Consider the following 19,886-nt stretch of genomic DNA (forward strand, 5'->3'; position numbering starts at 1 on the left):
ATCATCATATTCAATGCCCTCTAGCAAATATTTCCTAAGTGCCCACTGTGTGCCCGGTATTACGTTAGGCACCGGTGATTAAAAAGGCTAAACAAAATAATCTCTGTCACAAGGAGGTCACAGTCTTATGGAAGGGCAATTATCATACAAAGCATAATATGACAAGTGCTATGACCCACAATTTACAAGTGGAATGGAAATACGAAGAAGAGGGCACCAAAGGGAATCATGGAAGGCTTCACAGAGTAAGTGACCTTCAGGATGGAGAAAAGAGGGAGACTTCCTAATGTGGAAAATAGCAGGAGACACTCCAGGCAAATAAATAGTATATGAAAAGTCACAAAGGGAAGAAAATTGCAAGTCGATTGTTATGACTGGAGTGTAGATTGAGAAGTGTGTGTGTATGGTAGTGGTGGTGAGGGGGTAGTTACAATTCATAAGGTAGATACAAAACAATTGGGGAATACCTTATGCAGTCTGGAAGAAAGTTTGGATATTATACTAAAGACAATGAGAAGCCACCCAAAACTTTCAAGCAGAAAAGTACCTGATTTGATTCATGGGTTAGAAAGATTTATCTGGAGGCTCTGTGGAGGATGGATGAGAAGGTAGGGGGTCAGTTGGAAAGCTACTGCCATATTCCGTGCATGAGATCATGAGGATCCAAAAAGACAACAAACCATGGAAATGGATAGAACGCCATGAATATGAAAGCATTTTTAGAGGTAGGATCCATAGGGCTTGATTACTTATTGAATTTGTATGAGGACATATGTGAGATGAAGCAAGAAATGATTTTCTGCTTTGATGACTGGCTGGATGGTAGTAGCAGTAAAGAGGAGTTGGCAAAAAAAAGCAGAAACAAATTTGTAGAGAAAATCAATGGTTTGGTTATGTGGAATTGAAGTTTCCTGGGGGTATCAAGTGAGTCAGATAAACATCACTGGGGTTCAGGGGACAGATGAAGTTGAAGAGGTTGAGATTATTGCTATGGGATGCACTTATATTACAAAAAGTGAGGGGTGTCTGGGAGGAGATATTTTCTCTGTAGTCCAATATTAAAACCCCCAAGTAACACTACTCTGGAAAATGCAATATGCAAATAGTTCTTTTTATTATTAACATTAGGTTATGTCGAATTTTAAAATATTTACACTTAAAGACAAAATATCTGTAAAATTATTACAATTGATTTCACTAAATCAGAAGTGACAACACATTATCTATACTTTTATACTAGAAAACAAAATAAAGTCAACAAAATATAATTACTGAAACTCCACTGTGGATCAGGATACAATGTGTCCAATATTAACTCACAGTTTCCCAATAAGTGTAAAAATGAATATGGCATTGCTTGGACAACTTGTTTCAACAGTGAATCCTCTAATACTATTTGTTCAATAACATATACAAATGCAAAACTGGCAGGTAGGAAAAAAGGTTACTTTGTTTTTTGCAGATATTGTACTTGTAAAAGAAAGTCAAATGAAGCATATGTCACACATACCAAAGTCTTACATTATGCCTTTCTAATACAGGCAAGTGAAATGTTAACACATAGTATTTAAAATAATAAATATATATTTATTGACAATAATTTGGAATGTTAGAGATACAAAATTTTATGTACAATTATTCAGATTAAAACATTTAAACCTAGGTTTTATTTACAAATATTTATCTTCCTCTCCTATTTGATGTTTTAACTCAAGAAGAGTTAAAACGGATGCATCTGTAGATATATAGTTGAGAGTGTGTGTTCAGTCACTTGGCTCTGCGATAGTAATCTTATGTACCATGTCAGACAAATTTTCAGACTCCAGATCCTCTTTGCCATTATCTGAATTTCCTGATGAGATATAACAACCAGAGTCCCTTGGGCAGTCATCTAACTGTGACTTATTTAAGGAGATGTCTGAGCTCAAGGATAGAGGCATAGGTTCATTTTCTTGCTCTTGAATAACTGTAAATGGAAAAGAGAGCAGGAGTTAGGTAAAGCAACACAAAATCTTATTTATGTACTCATTCACTTTCAAGTATTATCCTATTTTAACTGTTCTAGCCTTGACTTCATTACAACGGAAAGTTCTGCAAGTAAAAGGTATCTTTGTTTATTTCAAAAGAGAGATTTGCACTCAAATGTTCAAGCTACTGTTTTATTAGAAGCCAAAATTTGCCCTTCACTCTTCACTTGCAGTTTCATGGAATTCATGTGCATTTCCTGCATAAGCAAAGATCAATATGGACTCTCATTTTACATTAATAATAAGCTGCCAGAGAAAGCAGATTGTATCCACAGTGTGACTGATGCCTTGTCCAAATACTCCTTAAAGTATCATTACAAAAGGCACTTATAGTTTAAATGCACAATCCAAGTCAATAGTGATCTTTGTGAACAATTTTAGATTCATGATAATCTGGATTAATTAATAAATTATCACTATGAGTAAGAATGTACAGTAGGACTTCAATTATTTGGAAGTTACCTAATAAAACTTTAAATATCCAGATTTTCCCATGTTTGCATGTATCACAAAATAGATATAAGAAACCAGGTTGCTTTTAGAAAGTAAAACACCAAAATTTCCACTGAATCTACCTTATGAATATTTAGTCTTCCATAGCTTTGTCTGTAGTCCTGAATAATAATCATTTATTTTCAGATTGATAATTCTGCATTCTTAAAGCAGTGTTCTATATTCAACAGGCATTATCTTTTAGAAAAAGATGAATATTAAAGATGTAACAAAATAATTTTGGAAGAACCCCTAAGCAGCCTGAAGTTCAAATGTTACTCTTCTCGATTCCTTTAGCGTCAACTTTCTCTCTGTCCACGTGACGCTGAGCTCCTTAGAGAAGAAATAGGTCTCAGGGACTGCCTCTTAGCTGCAGTACCATATCTTCCTCTTTCCCCTTCTAACACTGGGGCTTCACCACAGTAGGTATTTGAATAGCTCCTTGTTGAAAGAGCCAAGCACACATTTAAGGTTGGGAAAAGAACTCTGCCTACAGAGGCTTTGCACTTCATCCCATTCCAGTGAGAATAAAGTAAATCCAAACCTCAAAACCTTCAAAGAAGGAAAAGGTATGATGGGGCGGCAATAGGCGATATAAGGCGAAAAATTAAGAGCGAGGAAATCGACGCGGGAGCGGACGGAGGAGAGAGAGAGAAAGAGAGAGAGAGAAAGGATAGAGAGAAAGAGAGAGATAGGAAAGAGAGAGAGAGAAGAGAGATAGAAAGAGAGAAGAAATAGAGAAGATAAATAGAGAGAATAAATAGATAAATATATATATATATAAAATATATATAATAAATATATATATAAAATATATATAAATATATATATATCTTGCTTTAAAATGCGTTTTCTAGTTTCCATATGTTTTGCTAACATTAGTTTGCGATCCACTGTGTGTCTGATTGCCATCAACTTCCATTACAAATGAGAATTGTGCTGTAAGTTACCCTTGTAATAATGAATTAACTTCTCTTTAATACTTATAGAATGGTACTAGTTATGCACCATCCATGGGAGAAATTGAAAAGTGTTACTTAAAATATGTTCTAAGTTCTGTAGTTTCGACGAAGAAGACTGGTTGAGAAAGGCTGGAAGAAAATCATAAAAATTGCTTCTTAGTCTACTCATCTTCAGAATGAGTCATAACAGTTCTTTTAACCTTTTCCTTAGGGCTTGTATTTGCAACAGTGAAACCATATTCATGCCATTCTTCTGAATCTTCACATTTGCCCCACAACTTCATTTAACTATAGATTCAAATATCAGGTATTTGTCTAGTGATATTATAACTAGTTCTAGGTATAAGATGACAATTTTAATATGCACCTATCGTGATTGTTATTTTTAAATTTTAGCTACCATGGAAGCATTTTGTGTTCATTATTCATAACAATCTTTAAGTTTAGGAGGGTTTACTTATTATTCACTAGTCTTTCTGAGTATCAGTCATTCATTCTTCTTTCTAAGCCCCCCCCTTTTTTTTTATGAAAAGGCAGCACTAAAATGGGATCTCATTCTCTGAAGAATTGCTTTCTATCCTGCCTCTGCTTTTCTATCTTATTGCCACTGAAATGAAATGAGCCAGCTCTGTGTTCCATTATCCAAGTGTTTCTAGAAAAGGCCAGAGGAATGAGTCTTTTTGTATGCATTCTGCCACATCAGCAGTGATCATCCTATTTGGAGTGTGAACCTCTTAGTCATAATGATTGTGGGGATAAGGCCACATTTCCCCAGATTATATTTGGGCCAATATTACCTCAGTGCAAAATTAAAAGAACTGATCTACTTTCCTTCACATTGATATCCTAAACAAGATTTGGCATAATGAAAACTGTTTGTTCCAATACTCTGTTCTATTTAGGCTGATTACCAATTGTGGGACTCTCTTCAGGATATGAAACAGAGTCTTTAAGAACTATAATTTCCAAAATTAGTTCTTCGCCTTTAAAAAAAAAAAAAAGTATTTAGCTTGTTATTTCACCCCCAGAAGCCTCTGTGCATTCACCTCAATGGGGAACAAAGTAAATAAATTAAAAACTGTCTTTACCAGAGAATATGTCATTGTGTAATATTAGTAATAAGAATGTGTTTGTTTTTATTTCCACATGAGAAATGCTATATCACATTCTCTAAATTCTAGGAATAGTTTTGTTTTAAGCACAGGTCATTTATTGTAGAAACCTTTCATCCGCAATTTTTATGGAAAAAGAAAATAGTTTCTCAGTATGAAAGTTATGCAGCACAGTAATTTACAGAACAGCAGTAATTTGCTAAATGATTTCCTAGTGAAGTGAAAACATGACTGTGCCTCCTCAGATGCTTCCCACCAGGCTTGCAATAATTTCAGGCAGGTGATCAGCTGGAACCCCTCAATTGTAACTATAAAAAGGCAGGTCATTATGTTATATTATGGAGATGAAAGCTATATTGCATTCACTTTTGTATTTGGAGGATCGAGATTTTCCTCTTCTTGTTTCTTTTCATCCTGACACTAATGACAGGGATTGGCGCAAACCTAGGTCTTGTGCTATGGGTGTTTCTTTCCTGCAGAGGAGATGAGTTCATACTAATGCATCCACATTTTCTTTCTAAGTCATTTAGTCCCTTCATGTGGCCATGAAACAGAGTAAAGCTAACTGGTCTACCCAGAAATTGAAACCATAACCTTCATCAGTTTTGTCCCATGGTTCAATCATCTGGGCTAACCAGGCAAGTAACACATTGGAATAAGAAACAGGTTTGCCTACAAAATTACGGACTTCCCATAAGATGTTTCAGGGCATCTTTTTATACTAAAACGTTTCGGATAATACGTTAGGTTTAAAAAAGTATACATAATTCATGCATTCTATTATTAAAATTATATAAAAACATACATATGCATACAATTTACAAACAAACATGTTCAAATTTGTTAATTTCCCCTCTATTTCTAAGGTCATCCACATTGCTTTTTAATGAAAGAATTAAAATGGTATAATTTTTTAATAAAGCCCCCAAATGATTTGTAAATATCTTAAAGGCCGTACATATCTAAATTAGAATACACTGAAGAATTATTAAATAATTTGAAAAAGGGTCTTTCTTATTGCTGCCGGTTGACAGCAGGCATAATAGGAACTCCAGAAAGCTGTATAATTCTGTACTCTATGTAATAAAAATAAAATGATAATATTAAAAAATTATCTAGGAAATATTTTATCATGAAGAGCTAATTTGCATATTAAAATAATTTATTTCCTACCAAAATTGTTACAGAATTGTATAAAGCCCATGAAAAAACATTTTAAGATAGGCATCAATGTTGAAAAAAAAAGGGTGGCATGGTGATGAAAACAGAAGACAGCTAATATTAATATTCACCAAATAATTATATTGGAGTTGTTGACATTTTAATTAATTACGAAGGCCAGTCTCAATTATACCTAACAGTGAGATAGTTTTCAGGAAATAAAACTGCGATCCTTATTCTGGGAAAAAAATTAATAAAGAAGAGAAATCTGCCCCACCTTTACATTTTAAAAAGTTTAAAGATTCAACTTTTAGGAAAACTAATTTTGCTTGACTTTCCAGATTTCTTTGCCAAATCATACCGACTTGGTCTTTACCATTTTGCTTGCCTTAGCTTTGAAAGCCTCTCTTTCTTTGGGCCAAGTACTATAAAATTATGCAAACTTGAAGGCATAGGAAAATTCCGGCTAAAGGAATTTCTCAATAAATAATTTTTTAATAAACACTATGATATTTAGATGAATTAAAGAAATTAGAACTAAGAAAAGCAAAACAGGAATTTTTGTTAAAATTTAAATAGAATACCTCTAAGCTCCATCAATCATCATCCTGTTTTTCTCTATCCTGGGGCCATCTCCAAAGAGGGAAAACCCAGGAACACACATCTCAGGATGACTCAAAACCTCAACCTCATGTTTTAACCTCACTGGAGTCACTCAAATGAAAAACCCAGCTACTGTTCAGGTAACTATGGCTATATTATTTGTCCAGAGGCAGCATTATCCATGGAGGAAAATTTAGTGGACAACATGGCATTTCTTCTCCACTATTTTTTATTTCATCTAAAGCACATTCTTAAGTTACCTGAACACTTTAATTCTCCTAGTAACAGTGACTATCTGGTGTTCATTTCACTTGAATACTAACTCACCTTTTGGAAACACAACAATAATGAAAAAATAGGATTCCATTCATCGGAAAATAACCCGTTGCTCTGTTCCCCTGAGGGCCATGAGAGGATATGGAGTTGAAATGACTTCCCCTGCTCTTGCCTGTTTTGGAGCCTAGCTTCTAACGAGATGTGTACCTGGAATGATCTTTTTGCTCTCAGCCAGGGCAATCTCCACTTCCACTGTGCTAGGTACTTCAGCAGGGGCAGAGGCATACTCACTCAAGATCATGGTAAACTCAGCACCTACCTGGCAGTCTCATTAGACTGCCCCTCTCCCCAACCACACACCCTATGGAGGCCTTTGGTCCCAGGAAATATTTATCCTCCTCAGTTAAAGTTGTCATATTGTACTGACTATTTTGGTAATGACCAAATATGTTATAACTGTCAAACACATTATTTAATTAGGGGCCTTGGAAGGTCAAGTTCGTATTTCTTACAGGTTAATTAAACCCATTTACTTGATGAAGGAGTTAAGAACACATTACCCCCAAAATATGCTGCTCTGGCATATTGACTATTTTGAGTTGAAGACACTTGAAGAAAGCAGGTGCAAGAATATCACTCTGACTTTCCTTTTTTTTTTTTTTTTTTTTTTTTTTAAGAGAGAGAGAAATAGGGTCTGGCTAGGTTGCCCAGGCTGGTCTTGAACTCTTGGGCTCAAGCAATCCTTCTGCCTCAGCCTCCCAGAGTTTTGGGATTACAGGCATGAGCCACCATGCCCAGTCTGACTTTCCTTCTGCTACTTAAAGGCAGATGACATTTCCATGTGAAAGCCACTTTCCCTCTACCAGAAGGAAAGTAATCGTTCCTATCCTCGGGGACAGGAAGTTGAGGCGGAGGGAAATCTGTAGCAAACAAGCAATGTTAGACAAGCCCTATCTTTCTACCACTCCACCCAATTAGCTAGCCTATTTCAAGCTTCTGTAACTTGTCACATTTTCACAACTTGTTAACTCTTTTTCTACTTCAGTATACAAGTGTTCAACTCTAACTACATCTTTGGGTCTTCATTTCCTATGACAGCTCCCTTGCCACATGAAATTTGTGTTAAATAAATTTGTGTGATGTTTCTCCTGTTGGTCTGTCTTATGTCAATTTAATTTTCAGCTGTTGTAAAAAGCCTAAGAGGGTAGAGATAAAATTTTGCCTTCCCTATATAGATATGGTAAAAACTAATCTAATTTCATTATGTCTAAAATTATTACTTTTGACAAAAATAGGATTACTCTACATATTATTGGTCTACAATTTGCTTTCACATTTAACATGTTTTTGAAAAACTTTTAATCAGTAAACAGCATGCTATATCATTTTCCTAACATAACACCTTCAAAACTACTTTATTGTTTGGGTATATCTTAATTTATTCAACAGGTTAATTATTGATGGAAGTCCCTATTGCTTTAGTTTTTACCCAAAACTACTAGATTTTAGCTAGTATTTTTATGCGGTTGTATCTTGAATTTAGTAGAACCAATACTTAGAACTGAATTTCTGGATACAAAGTGTGCATATTTTAAACTTTGATTGTGTTTTACATTATCACCTTTCGAAAATGTACTTATTTACACTCTTGCACACATGAATGCACACATGCATGCTTAGCATATTCATAAACTAAATCTTGATAACGTACCCGAATACCGATCTGCTTATTACAAATACTTGTATGTGTGAGGTGGGATTGCAGGGCAACTTTATCTTTATAATAATAGAAGACTGACTTACTATTTGGGGATCTTTGACCTCCTCATTCATCATTTACCCATTTTACATGCATTTGTTAACTATCCACTAATGCAAATCACAGGACTAGGGGCTTGGGGGAAAGCACATGGTAATAGAAGATTGGATCTTGTTTGGCCAGGGTAATCATTACAATGCTATGTGTAGTATACAATCACAATGCAATATAAACACAGGTATAGGAGTGCTCTATACATACGGGCATTAGAGAGGAGTGCTCTATATGTGCGGGCATTAGAGAGGTCCTTATGTGACTAAAGTGAAAAATCTGTGAACACTTTTCATTGGAAATTTTCTGGTAGAAAAGTGAGAATCCTTATGCTTTATTTTGTAAGTTTTTTTGTGTGATATAGAATACGGCATCCATCATAAATGAAAGTTTAGAAGTAAAATTAAAAAGAAATCTGAAGAAATTAAATTGCATGAGGGCGAACAACTATGACTATAGATATTAAATACATGCAAGTAAAATGCCTGCATGCTTTCTCTACTTTCTGTGGACAGGTAGCATAACTTTTCTTCAAAGCTGTATATTTATTGAATTTAGATGCAAATCATATGGCAAGTGGGTTGGAAACGCCAGGTACACATGTCAGGGGCTAGGGCACCAGGCTATGCTGGCACTCTGTTAGGCCAACTGCTGGACTGCTGCTTGGCATGACTACAAATCTCCCCTGCTGACAGCTCGTGTTCCAGGCTCCTGGCTGTGGCCCGCCATTTGCCCTGCATCGATTTGGGCAGGCAGGCAGGCAGGCAGGAAGGCACAACTGGGGATGCTTGAGCAATGAGGGGCTGCTGTGACCACAGGCTGGTATCAAAGTTCTGGCACACAACCCACCCTTTCCCTTTCCTCCTCATTTGCACTGCAACCAGAGTTTGCAGGTACCTCAAATGCATTTTATATAGATTCTGTAAAGTTTGCTTATTCTGTTACTTTTTTTTTTCAATTTTAAATTTAATTATCCCTGTAATCTAGAGCAAACAAGGTATTTCCATCTCCCATTTTCCCCAAGGACAATAGTACACATTCTCATAGACACAATTTTAAGACACATCGAAGTGCTTCTAAATGTGAAAAATGAGGAACAAGTGCAGAATAAAGAGAAGATGTTTACTATAAACAACAGTAAGCCATCTTATTATTCTAAAGAGGCACTTCAGAGTAAGGCAAAGGGGCCTTGAAGATTGTGTTTATGGAACAACAACAACAACACACATACACACACACACACACACTCTCTCTCACACGTTCTCTGTTCTTTTTTTATTTGAGAATATGTACTCCCAAAGTAAATGAAACATTTTTAAATTCAGAGACAAATAGAAAAACTCAAATATGCACAAAATAAACAGATCCTGCTCTCTTGTCCCTTCAAGAGCTGCATCTTACCCCCAGTTTTTCTTCTCCTTATAACCTTATCTAGATTCCCAGTTGAGGGAACGGATGACCTAATTCCTCTCAGTTCTAATGCAACACAGGAGCAAGTTGCAAATATCTATGCTGGTCTTGCTGGGACTGCAGAACCCCAGGGTGGTTACCCTCCTCCAGAGGTAATCCTGTGATCAGTGCTAACACCACATGCCAGCCCTTTCATCAGCTTGTTGAGAAGCATCTTTACTTCCTGCCAAACAGTGACCTAGATACCATCTCACCGGTTAGTATGGTGATCATTAAAAAGTCAGGAAACAACAATGCTGGAGAGGATGTGGAGAAGTAGGAACGCTTTTACACTCTTAGTGGGAGTGTAAATTACTTCAACCATTGTGGAAGACAGTGTGGCGATTCCTCAGGGATCTAGCACCAGAAATACCATTTGATCCAGCAATTCCATGACTGGGTATATACCCAAAGGATTATAAATTGTTCTACTATAAAGACACATGCACACGTATGTTTATTGCAGCACTGTTCACAATAGCAAATATTTGGTACCAACCCAAATGCCCATGAATGACAGACTGAATAAAGAAAATCTGGCACATATACACCATGGAATACTATGCAGCCATTAAAAAGGAAGAATTCATGTCCTTTGCAGGGACATGGATGAAGCTGGAAACCATCATTCTCAGTAAACTAACACAGGAACAGAAAACCAGACATCACATGTTCTCACTCATAAGTGGGAGTTGAACAATGAGAACATATGGACACAAGGAGGGGAACATCACACACCATGGCTTGTCAGGGGCTGGGGGGCTAGGAGAAGGATAGCATTAGGAGAAATACCTAATGTAGATGAAGGGTTGATGGGTGCAGCAAACCATCATGGCATGTGTATACCTGTGTAACAAACCTCCACGTTCTGCACATGTATCCCAGAACTTAAAGTATAATACAAAAAAAAAAAAAAGTATAATCCAGTTTACATTTTCAAGGTCAAAGTGGGTACAATGCTGTCTATCTTGGGCTAAGAAGAGAAAAGGAAAAATGCTTGCTTTAAATCTTAGAAGTCTGTTTTTTTCCCCATGTTTGTACCCCCATCCTCTTGGTCTCTCTAGATATATTCAAGTCTCACATAGGACTTGTCGTCTTTTCTACATTATCTCAAAATTTTAGCTCTTATCCTCATGATATGTGGCCATTTTGCTCAACTTTTATATTAAATGATTAGCAAAGCAGATCCTTTTATGTTCTCAATCTAACAAACAATGAAACAGCAAACTAGGAATTTATTGCGATTCCTCAAACTGACATCATTCAATGATCAAAATAAAATGCATCCATAATATCTTAGAAAATTTACATGCTCTACTCTTAAAAAAAAAAAAAAAAAAGCAAACTACTTTTAACCTTTAACGTGACATGCATTTGTTTTTAACTGTCTCAGTTTTATATAACCATATACTCAAGGTCTTTATCATTCAAGGTACAGGAAGGTTGTGCGTTTAATCTTTAGCATGGTTGTAGGAGATATGATTCACAGAGTAGAAAATAGATAAAAATAAGCATGCAGCCAGCATGGTGCCAAATCATCAGAACTCACCATCTTCTCAACAAATGGAAGTCATTCTTTATTTCTTGAGCAGAGCAGTTTCATATAAGATAAATAGCTTTCAGTCAGAATAGCCTAACATGCAATATGCATCTTTTGACATGTATATTCTAATACTACTCTAAACCATAAGATTAAAATAAGAAAAAATCTCAGGGTAGTGTGTTGACAAGAAGCACTGGTTGAATCTGTATTTTTTTTTTCCATTTTTCATCTCCCAGAATTTGGCTGTGTGTATGTTTGTACCTTACGGGCTGTCATTAAGTAATCAACTTCTAGTGACCTTCAAGTATCATTTTCTAAAGTTTTATGCAGGGGAATAATTTCTGGGACATGTCATTTCTATATCAAATATATATCAAATATCAAAAACCATTTAATGCTATGTTTTGTTTTCAGAGACCAGGATATGGCAGAACATGTTTCTAATAGATATAAGAGACTGAATTATAGATTTGTGAGCTTGAAAAAGCCACTTAGCTACTGGATTTTCATCTTCTCATCTTGCAACGGAAGAATTTTGCGTCAGGTGTTTCTTTTTTTTTTAATTACACCAGCTCTATAAATAATTTTACCGTCTATGAATAATTGTTCTTTTGTTAGCATAGAAAGGAGACAGGTGATGAGTGAGGTGGAATGAAAAAATTAAGGGTATGCAAGCCTTTGGCACTGAACCCATCTTCCCTCTGTGGGTCCCTGGGGACACTGGTCATTGCTGAAAGTGCTGCTTGCCCAGGTTCCCAGCCCCTTCTCTCCACAAATCCTGTTGACAGGCAGCCATGGTAGCCTCTCGTCTTTCACTTTCTGATATAGAAAACTGAACTAAAGCCCTTGAGACAATTGGTGAAGTAGCAGAAAACTTCAATTTTCAAATATTCATTGCTTTCCTATTGGCCAATTTGCACATGTGGTGGAGTTTATAGTAGACTCCCTTTGATTAAATCTCCATCTTTGCACTCATCTAGCTGTTTGACTTCTTTGAAATTCATCTCCCAATTTATTCCTCATCTGTAAATTGGGTAAAATACCTAGATGTGTGATATTATGGAAGAAAAGCAATTATTTACAACTGTTCAAAAAATACTCTTCTCCTCCCTGTACTTCATGGCCAAATCATTTTGGAGAATATTGGCGATGACACTGGACGTTGTCCATAATAAAACTCTATAGATTCTATTTCTAAGCCAAACATTGTTTAGTGAGGATCCATGTCTTGAAATGACAAGATGTGAAGGAAACTGACTCCTTTACCTGAAAGAACTTACTATATCTGTTTATACTGATCAGTTTTGTCTTGACTTGAAATATTGATTAAATTGGCTACTTTCTGAAGTTTGAACTTTGTCCGCCTCTGTGACCACATCTCCCTCTCTTTTCAGTCTCCCAGCCCCACACTTCAAAGAAAGCATGTAATAACCTAGGCCTGATGATGAAATCAGTCCTGCTGATGTCAAATTAGTTATGTCTGTGAAAGCTCTTGGAAAAGGATGATAAGAATAAAGTAAAAAACAATTTCTTAAAAAGTAAACTACTTTCCACTAGATAAAAAGCCAGTGTATAGGAAACATGTGCTCTGCCTCAATTTTGTGGGATTTATGAGAGACAGTATAGAATAGCCCACAAAAGGACAATCAGGAGGCCTGGTCCCTAAATAACACTTTCCTCCCTCCTCACTCTCCATTTGGCTGTTACTTGTAGTGTTAGAAAGTATAACATAGCAGCACATACACTGGGTTGGAATCCCAACTCTACACTTCACTAAGGGAGTGTTTTTAGACAAGTTACTTACTGTCTCATTTTCTCATCATAAAAATGAGGGCGGTACTATCTAAGTCAAAGAACTGGGGTAAGTACTCAAGAGAATAATCAGGAAAGACCCTGGCCCAGAGTCTTGCTCAGAGCACACATGTTTTAAAAAATGTAGTTAATAATTTCTAGTATTATTTTTACTGCTGGTTGTGGTGGCTCATGCTTGTAATCCCAGCACTTTGGGAGGCCGAGGTGGGAGGATCACTTGAGGTCAAAAGTTCGAGACCAGGCTGGCCAATATGGTGAAACCCCATCTCCACTAAAAATACAAAAAATTAGCCGGGTGTGGTGGCATGCCTATAATCTCAGCTACTTGGAGGCTGAAGCATGAGAATCGCTTGAACCCTGGAGGCAGAGGTTGTAATGAGCCGAGATCGTGCCACTGCACTCCAACCTGGACAGCGGATTTAGACACCATCTCAAAAACTAATAATATTAATACTAATAATTATTTCTAGTAGTAGTATTTTTTGATAGAGAAGGCTGGATTTGATAATCTAAGTTCCTTTTTATCTTTAAAGTTAGACTTTCCCCATTTGGTTGCTCACAAAGTACTCCTTGCGGAGTTTGGCACACCCTAAGCTCAGTGTTTGGGGACCTGACCAGATTTGGCAGGAAAGGCAATCTGGATGGATAATTATAAAAAATAAAAGTTATTCTATCTTTACAAGCCTGGTTGGTGTAGATAGTATTCTGCAAATCTCCATGATTATTTCATCTTCAGTTAATACTTACAAATACAGAGAACCATCTCATACAATAAAAGTGAGTGCGGAATATTTTTGCAAGCTATTATAACATTTTGAAAGAGTACTATAAACATGTACAAGATGTGACTATGTGGTGATGAAATGAATTTTCCGTGTGGCATGAAGTCTCATTATCTTTTTTTTTTGAGACGGAGTCTCGCTCTGTCGCCTGGGCTGGAGTGCAGTGGCAGGATCTCAGCTCACTGCAAGCTCCGCCTCCAGGGTTTAAGCCATTCTCCTGCCTCAGCCTCCCGAGTAGCTGGGACTACAGGCGCCCGCCACCTCGCCTGGCTAGTTTTTTGTATTTTTTAGTAGAGACGGGGTTTGATCATTATCTTAAAGCCATGCTCTGTGCTGTTTTACAGAAGCCATGTGTGACATTTCTCACTAATGGCTTATGTTGTTACTAAATACTAGTCTCTCCCTCAGTCTTTGGGAATGCAGGCATCCACTTGCATGTAAATTAATACCTTTGCAGAATGGAAATGAGGTACCCAGAAAAGTCCTTTCATTTCTTGAGTCCAATAAGGAAATACGTTCCTTTTCCTAATTATATATTTGACCATAGTTATTGTTTTCAAACTTACATGGAAACACTTATTTTATGGGAAAGCATGCTTTCATGATCTCAGTAAATAAAATGGGGGCTTTGTTTCTCATGATTATACTATTTACACTAAGCTGTGATTATCAGCTGGGGAGAAGAGTAGATGTGCACACTTACTTTCTTCTTCGAGGAAGTTTTCAGCAGCTGATAGTAACCTTCTTCTGTCATCTGGGTTTTCAATATTTAATTCAATGAGGTGACTCTCTTTTATATCCTTTAAATCTTCTAGAGTCTCATAACCATTGAGCAAAAGTGTTGAGGTATATTCCTGTGGGACAAAAAATATAATGCAAATTAGATTCAAATATTTTATTTGTAGTTCTCTTTAGATTATAGAGATGCATATAGGAACCAAAGGTGCCAATACAACTTTCGCTTAACTTCACTTGTATTAGTTTTTGACATATGAACTCCAGGGCTCTTCAATGATTGTGTTGTATAATTCTTGCCTTTTGGAAGGCCAAATGTAAAGAGGAAATAATTACCTTAAGCTATACAATTCCAAATCATGGATCAATTCAATAGTTGGATCATGCATCCCATTTGGAAATTTTTCACTTCTCAACTAACAGAATTGGCAGAACTAGCATTACTTTAAGTCTGTCAATAAAATGCCTCTAGCAGAGTAGCATGCTACAGTAATATTTCAGAATCTACATCTCTTCTTGTTTTCGTGATTGCAAAAGCATCTGCTCTCAAAATGTTCTTGGGGTAGGTTAAAAAATGAGTGTGAAACAGATGTAATTCTGTACAAAAAAGTGGGTGTAGCATTTTGGTTGAAAGGCATTATGTAAACCAAAGGAATTCTAGACTTTCTATTTAATTGAAAACTTTTACTAAGCATAGAAGCACTGTAGTTGGGGCAAGAATTGTTTTCTCAGCATGTGTATTTTGTTCATCATTTGAATCAATATATATTAGTTTAAAATTCGTAAGTTTCTAATTTCAAAGTCTGTATGTTATTTTGAAATTTCTATCCTCTCAAACAAAATAAAAATACTAAATGAAGTTGAGTGCTTTTTCAACTTCCTCAGATTCCTCCCCCATTTTACTTGATCTAATTTCAATATCCTTATTTTAATTACTAAAATAGAATAAGAGGAAGTCTAAAAGTTTTAAGTAATCAGGAAGAACTTATGACTAGCCCTTTTTAACAAAAAAAAAAAAAAAAGGATGAAAAGCAAGAAGAGTGACAATTCTTTCTTTAGAAAAGTATATTCTTAGCACTGAATTAGAATAAAGAAACACAAATTCCTGTTCTGACATATAACCATTTAACTGCGGGTTCTTGGGGAAGCCATTTCAGTCTCTTAGACCTTGGTTTTCTCACAGGTCACAGAACAAACAAGATGCAGAGGCAAGGCGCTAACCCATACATTCTCATAGGAATATCTCATTTGAGGTGCACCAATAGTAATATAGGAAGGCTTAGATACTGTGTGTACAGACAGGAACATAACTAGATAATTCAGAAAAAAACAATTAAGAAAAGTGTAATTGATTATTGTCTTGATGAATTTTGAAAACTATCAAAGTACTTCTGAGTTAATTTTAGAAATGGATTGCAAAACTGTAAATTGATTGATACTAGATGTATTGTATGTACACACCATTTAACAAGGTAGATATTTCAAAAGATATTTGGTAATATAACAAGAAAATAATAATTGGGTTATAAATACAGACAACACAGTTTCCTTAACACAATCATTATGGGGTTTGATGATCACTGTTTTCCTCAAATTTTTAAAAAAATAATTACATTCAGTTATCTTCTCTCAACTTGATTTTGACCTCTGCTTTGTAGAAAATACATTTCCCTTTTCATTTTTCCTTTCACTTTTTTAGACTTACTTTATTTCTTACATTCTCTTTACCATTCTCATTTAGACATTTTATTAGGGCCTTTTATTCTCCTAGATATTTTTCATTGTTCATTGCATTTTCTCAACGTTCATCTCTATTGTCACTGCTAAATACTATTAAGGTATAGTCCAAGGGATATTAGATCAAGACTTGTCCTTGCATAAAAAAATGTCATAAAGGAGAAATAAGAGATCTAGGAAAACAGGCTTTCCTTTGCTTCTAAGTCTTGTATTTTTAAGCAATGCAACACAAATACTGATCCACTCCCTTCAATTTGTCCACTTACATGCCGCCAAAAGCAAATAGGACATAGATTTGCTCACCTGAAGATGAATCCTCTCTAGGAACTCCTGCAGAGTCTTGGATTTTTCATTGTTACTCCTTCGGTTTGCCTTTATTTTCTTGGGGGCTACTTCCTCTTCTGAGATGACATCCACATAAATGAATTTGAAGTTTCCCACTTTATTGTTCAACATTCCCGTCCACATCCCCATTGGTGTTTTGCAGATAATGTCTATGATGTCTCCTTTCTAAGGACAAAAAAATCCATAAACATTAAGTTTCAGAGAACTATGATGCTATAAAAACTGGTAGAAAGAATGAAATCATAGAAAACTAGGATAATGAAGACATTATGCTAAAGTGGTTCAGATATAACAGAAACAAATCTAAACATTCACTTCTTTCAAAAGTTCAGGCTGGTGGCATGCTGGGTCATGCTTATAATCCCAGCACTTTGGGAGGCCAAGGCGGGAGGATTGCTTGAGGCCAGGAGTTTGAGACTAGCCTGGGTGACAAAGTGAGATCCCATCTCCACAGCTTTTTTTTCTTTTAATTAGCCTGGCATGGTAGCATGTATCTGTAGACTGAGGTGGGAGGAGTTCAAGGCTACAGTGAGCTATAATCATGTCACTGCACTCCAGCCTGGGCAACACAGTGAGATCCCATCTTAAAAAAAATTCAAAGAAGTTATGTACTAGTTACAATGAAGAAAACTTCAACATTCTTGACAAAAAGCTCTCACATAGTTTGATGACATGTTTCTGTTTCTGTTATTGTACCAATTTATCAACTTATAACTGGAGAGCGCAGTGTAATTTACAAAACACTTTTGCCTACTCTAAGTTATTTTTGCTGACAACACAGTTCTTAGATACATAAAGGGAGTATCATCATTATTAATTTAAATATTACAGAAAAAGGAACAGAGATATTAAATGACTTCCGAAGAGCTTGCAGGAAGTTAATGGCAGAACCAGAACTCAAGTCCAAGTTATCTGAACTAAAAAATGATGCTCTTTTTATTTATACTGTCAAAGTAATATATATGTAACAAAGCTCAAGTTATCATTCCTGGAAGTGCTCCCCAGCTGGGGAAGGAGATGAAAGAGAAGTCTGTTACTCTATGTATTTCTAGTGCATCTGAAAAATTTATCTACAGTATAAAATAAACCCATTTCAAGAATTTCATCCATCTAAAATAAAGAAATTTTGCAGAATTCACATAAAAGTACGTGTACACTAAGGATAAATTATGCTACTTAATTCCTTTTAAGGTATTCATGCTCTCCTCTTATTAAGAAGAGACAGCACTTAGATTGAGCTCACAGCAAAGTTTAGATTGAAGTATGAATCATATTAGTATGGACAAATCAATTGGTGTTTTTCTTTACTCACATCTAAGACCATAATTAACTATAGGCTGCCAGTTATTGGCAAGGGTAGAAAACCTCATGGGGATGTGTCTTTGTAAAGAAAATTTATTTCTATGCAAATATGATGTCTATGTTCAAGAGTTATTGTTCCTCTTTTGAGACTTAAAACTTTCTGCCTCAGAGAGGACTTTATAGATTCTAATATTTTAGCCCCTTTTAAGTGTCTACCCTCAAACAAAGCATCAAGCCTGCTACTAAAAATACTTTTTTCTTGCTACTCTGGGAATGTGTGTTCTTCCATCTAAAAAACAAATTTTATTTGTAATGGTGCAATTCACCATGACTGAAATATCTGGTCTACCTTGTGATCATCTGTCTGTTTAGTCTTGTGAACTGTTAGACTAGGTCCTTCTGCCTTTAACAAAAGGGAATCAAATCATAGGCTGGATGGTATCAGCTAGGGAGACTGAGAAGTTCTCCTGAAGCTCTAGAAAGTTGTTAGGCATGGAAACCCTTTACTGCATCCTTCCTATTATCCTTGAAACTTGTAAATTTGAAACTTTATCCTTTACAGGCATATACCTGCACATTCCAGGAAAGCCCACAGGTCATCAAGCAGAGACTCAATTTCATTTTGGTTAAGACCCTTGATGGAAATAATAGTATTTCAATTTTCATGGGTAACTGGGAATTCCTATTGTGTCCTATAAGTGCTCCACCAAAACTCACCTCAGGCAGCAGCAGCAGTGGTACCCTGGCACGGTATTGTAGGGAAGTTGAAAGGTTATCCTGAGTCAAACTGTGTTGTGTTTATTTCCTTCTACTGCTCTCTCCCACAATGGTTACTAGGTTATGGGTATCCTTTCCCCAAGACTTGAACTTAGACATCAGATCATTCCATATACATAACTAAGGAGCTTACTATGGGGAATAGTGCATTTTTTATTCTCCAGTTGAGCTTACTCTGATTTAATAGCATGGAAGGGATCAGGAGAAGGGGTGAAGACTTTAAATGTTAAGTAATAATATAAATACTCCATAATATATCATAATTATTAGTTAACATTGGTTTAGTGTTAACAATATAGAACATTCATACTTTATGTCCTTTGACTTTTAGCACTTTGTGATATTAGAAAGGAATAATTTCACATCTATGAATTCTTTTAGCACAAAACCTTTTGTTTGTGCCATTGTAACCGACCCCTCTCCTTGAGTGTGTGCAGGATTATGAAAATGATGGATTTCACACTCATAATTATGTTACCCTTATATGATAGGAGGGACTTTGCAGATCCAATTAGGGTACTGAATTATTTGATTTTGAATTAACTGAAAGGGAGATTATCTTGGTGGGTCTGACAAATCAGGTAGGATCCCTTAAAATAAAGATTAAAGCCTGAGTGAGCTTTTTCCTGCTCGTCCTGAAAGAGCAAACTGCTGTATTGTAGAGAGGGCTCTGGCTGGTGGAATCTAGAGGCTGAGAATGGCCTCCAGTTGACATCCAGCAAGAAAAGGAGGTCCCTGGTCCTACAACCATAAGGAACTGAATTCTGCCAACAGCCAGTGAACTCAGAAGAGAACCCTGAGCCTCCAGTGAGATCACAGCTTGCTTAGAATTCAACAGAGCCATGCCCACAATTATGACCTATAGAAACTGAGCTAACAATACATTTGTTTTGTTTCATGCCTCTGAGTTTGAGGTAATGTGTTACACAGCAATAGAAAATGAATACAGAGGATAAGAAGA

At 36.1% G+C, this 19,886-nt stretch overlaps 1 protein-coding gene across 3 annotated transcripts in view; it reads right to left on the bottom strand.

The window, feature by feature from the left end:
* Positions 1-1,090: 1,090 nt before the first annotated feature.
* The window catches only part of SAMSN1 (SAM domain, SH3 domain and nuclear localization signals 1), a 62,145-nt gene continuing 43,349 nt past the window's right edge, over positions 1,091-19,886 (bottom strand). For all 3 annotated transcript variants that reach the window (XM_010360386.2, XM_030915205.1, XM_030915206.1), the window contains 3 exons: positions 16,805-17,011; positions 14,733-14,883; positions 1,091-1,966 (listed from right to left, as the gene is read on the bottom strand). In XM_010360386.2, the coding sequence (XP_010358688.1) occupies positions 1,764-1,966; positions 14,733-14,883; positions 16,805-17,011 (561 nt within the window). In that variant the 3' untranslated portion in view covers positions 1,091-1,763. The remainder of the gene's footprint in view (positions 1,967-14,732; positions 14,884-16,804; positions 17,012-19,886) is intronic.

This window comes from Rhinopithecus roxellana, chromosome 13, assembly GCF_007565055.1.
Source record: "Rhinopithecus roxellana isolate Shanxi Qingling chromosome 13, ASM756505v1, whole genome shotgun sequence".
NCBI lineage: Eukaryota > Metazoa > Chordata > Mammalia > Primates > Cercopithecidae > Rhinopithecus > Rhinopithecus roxellana.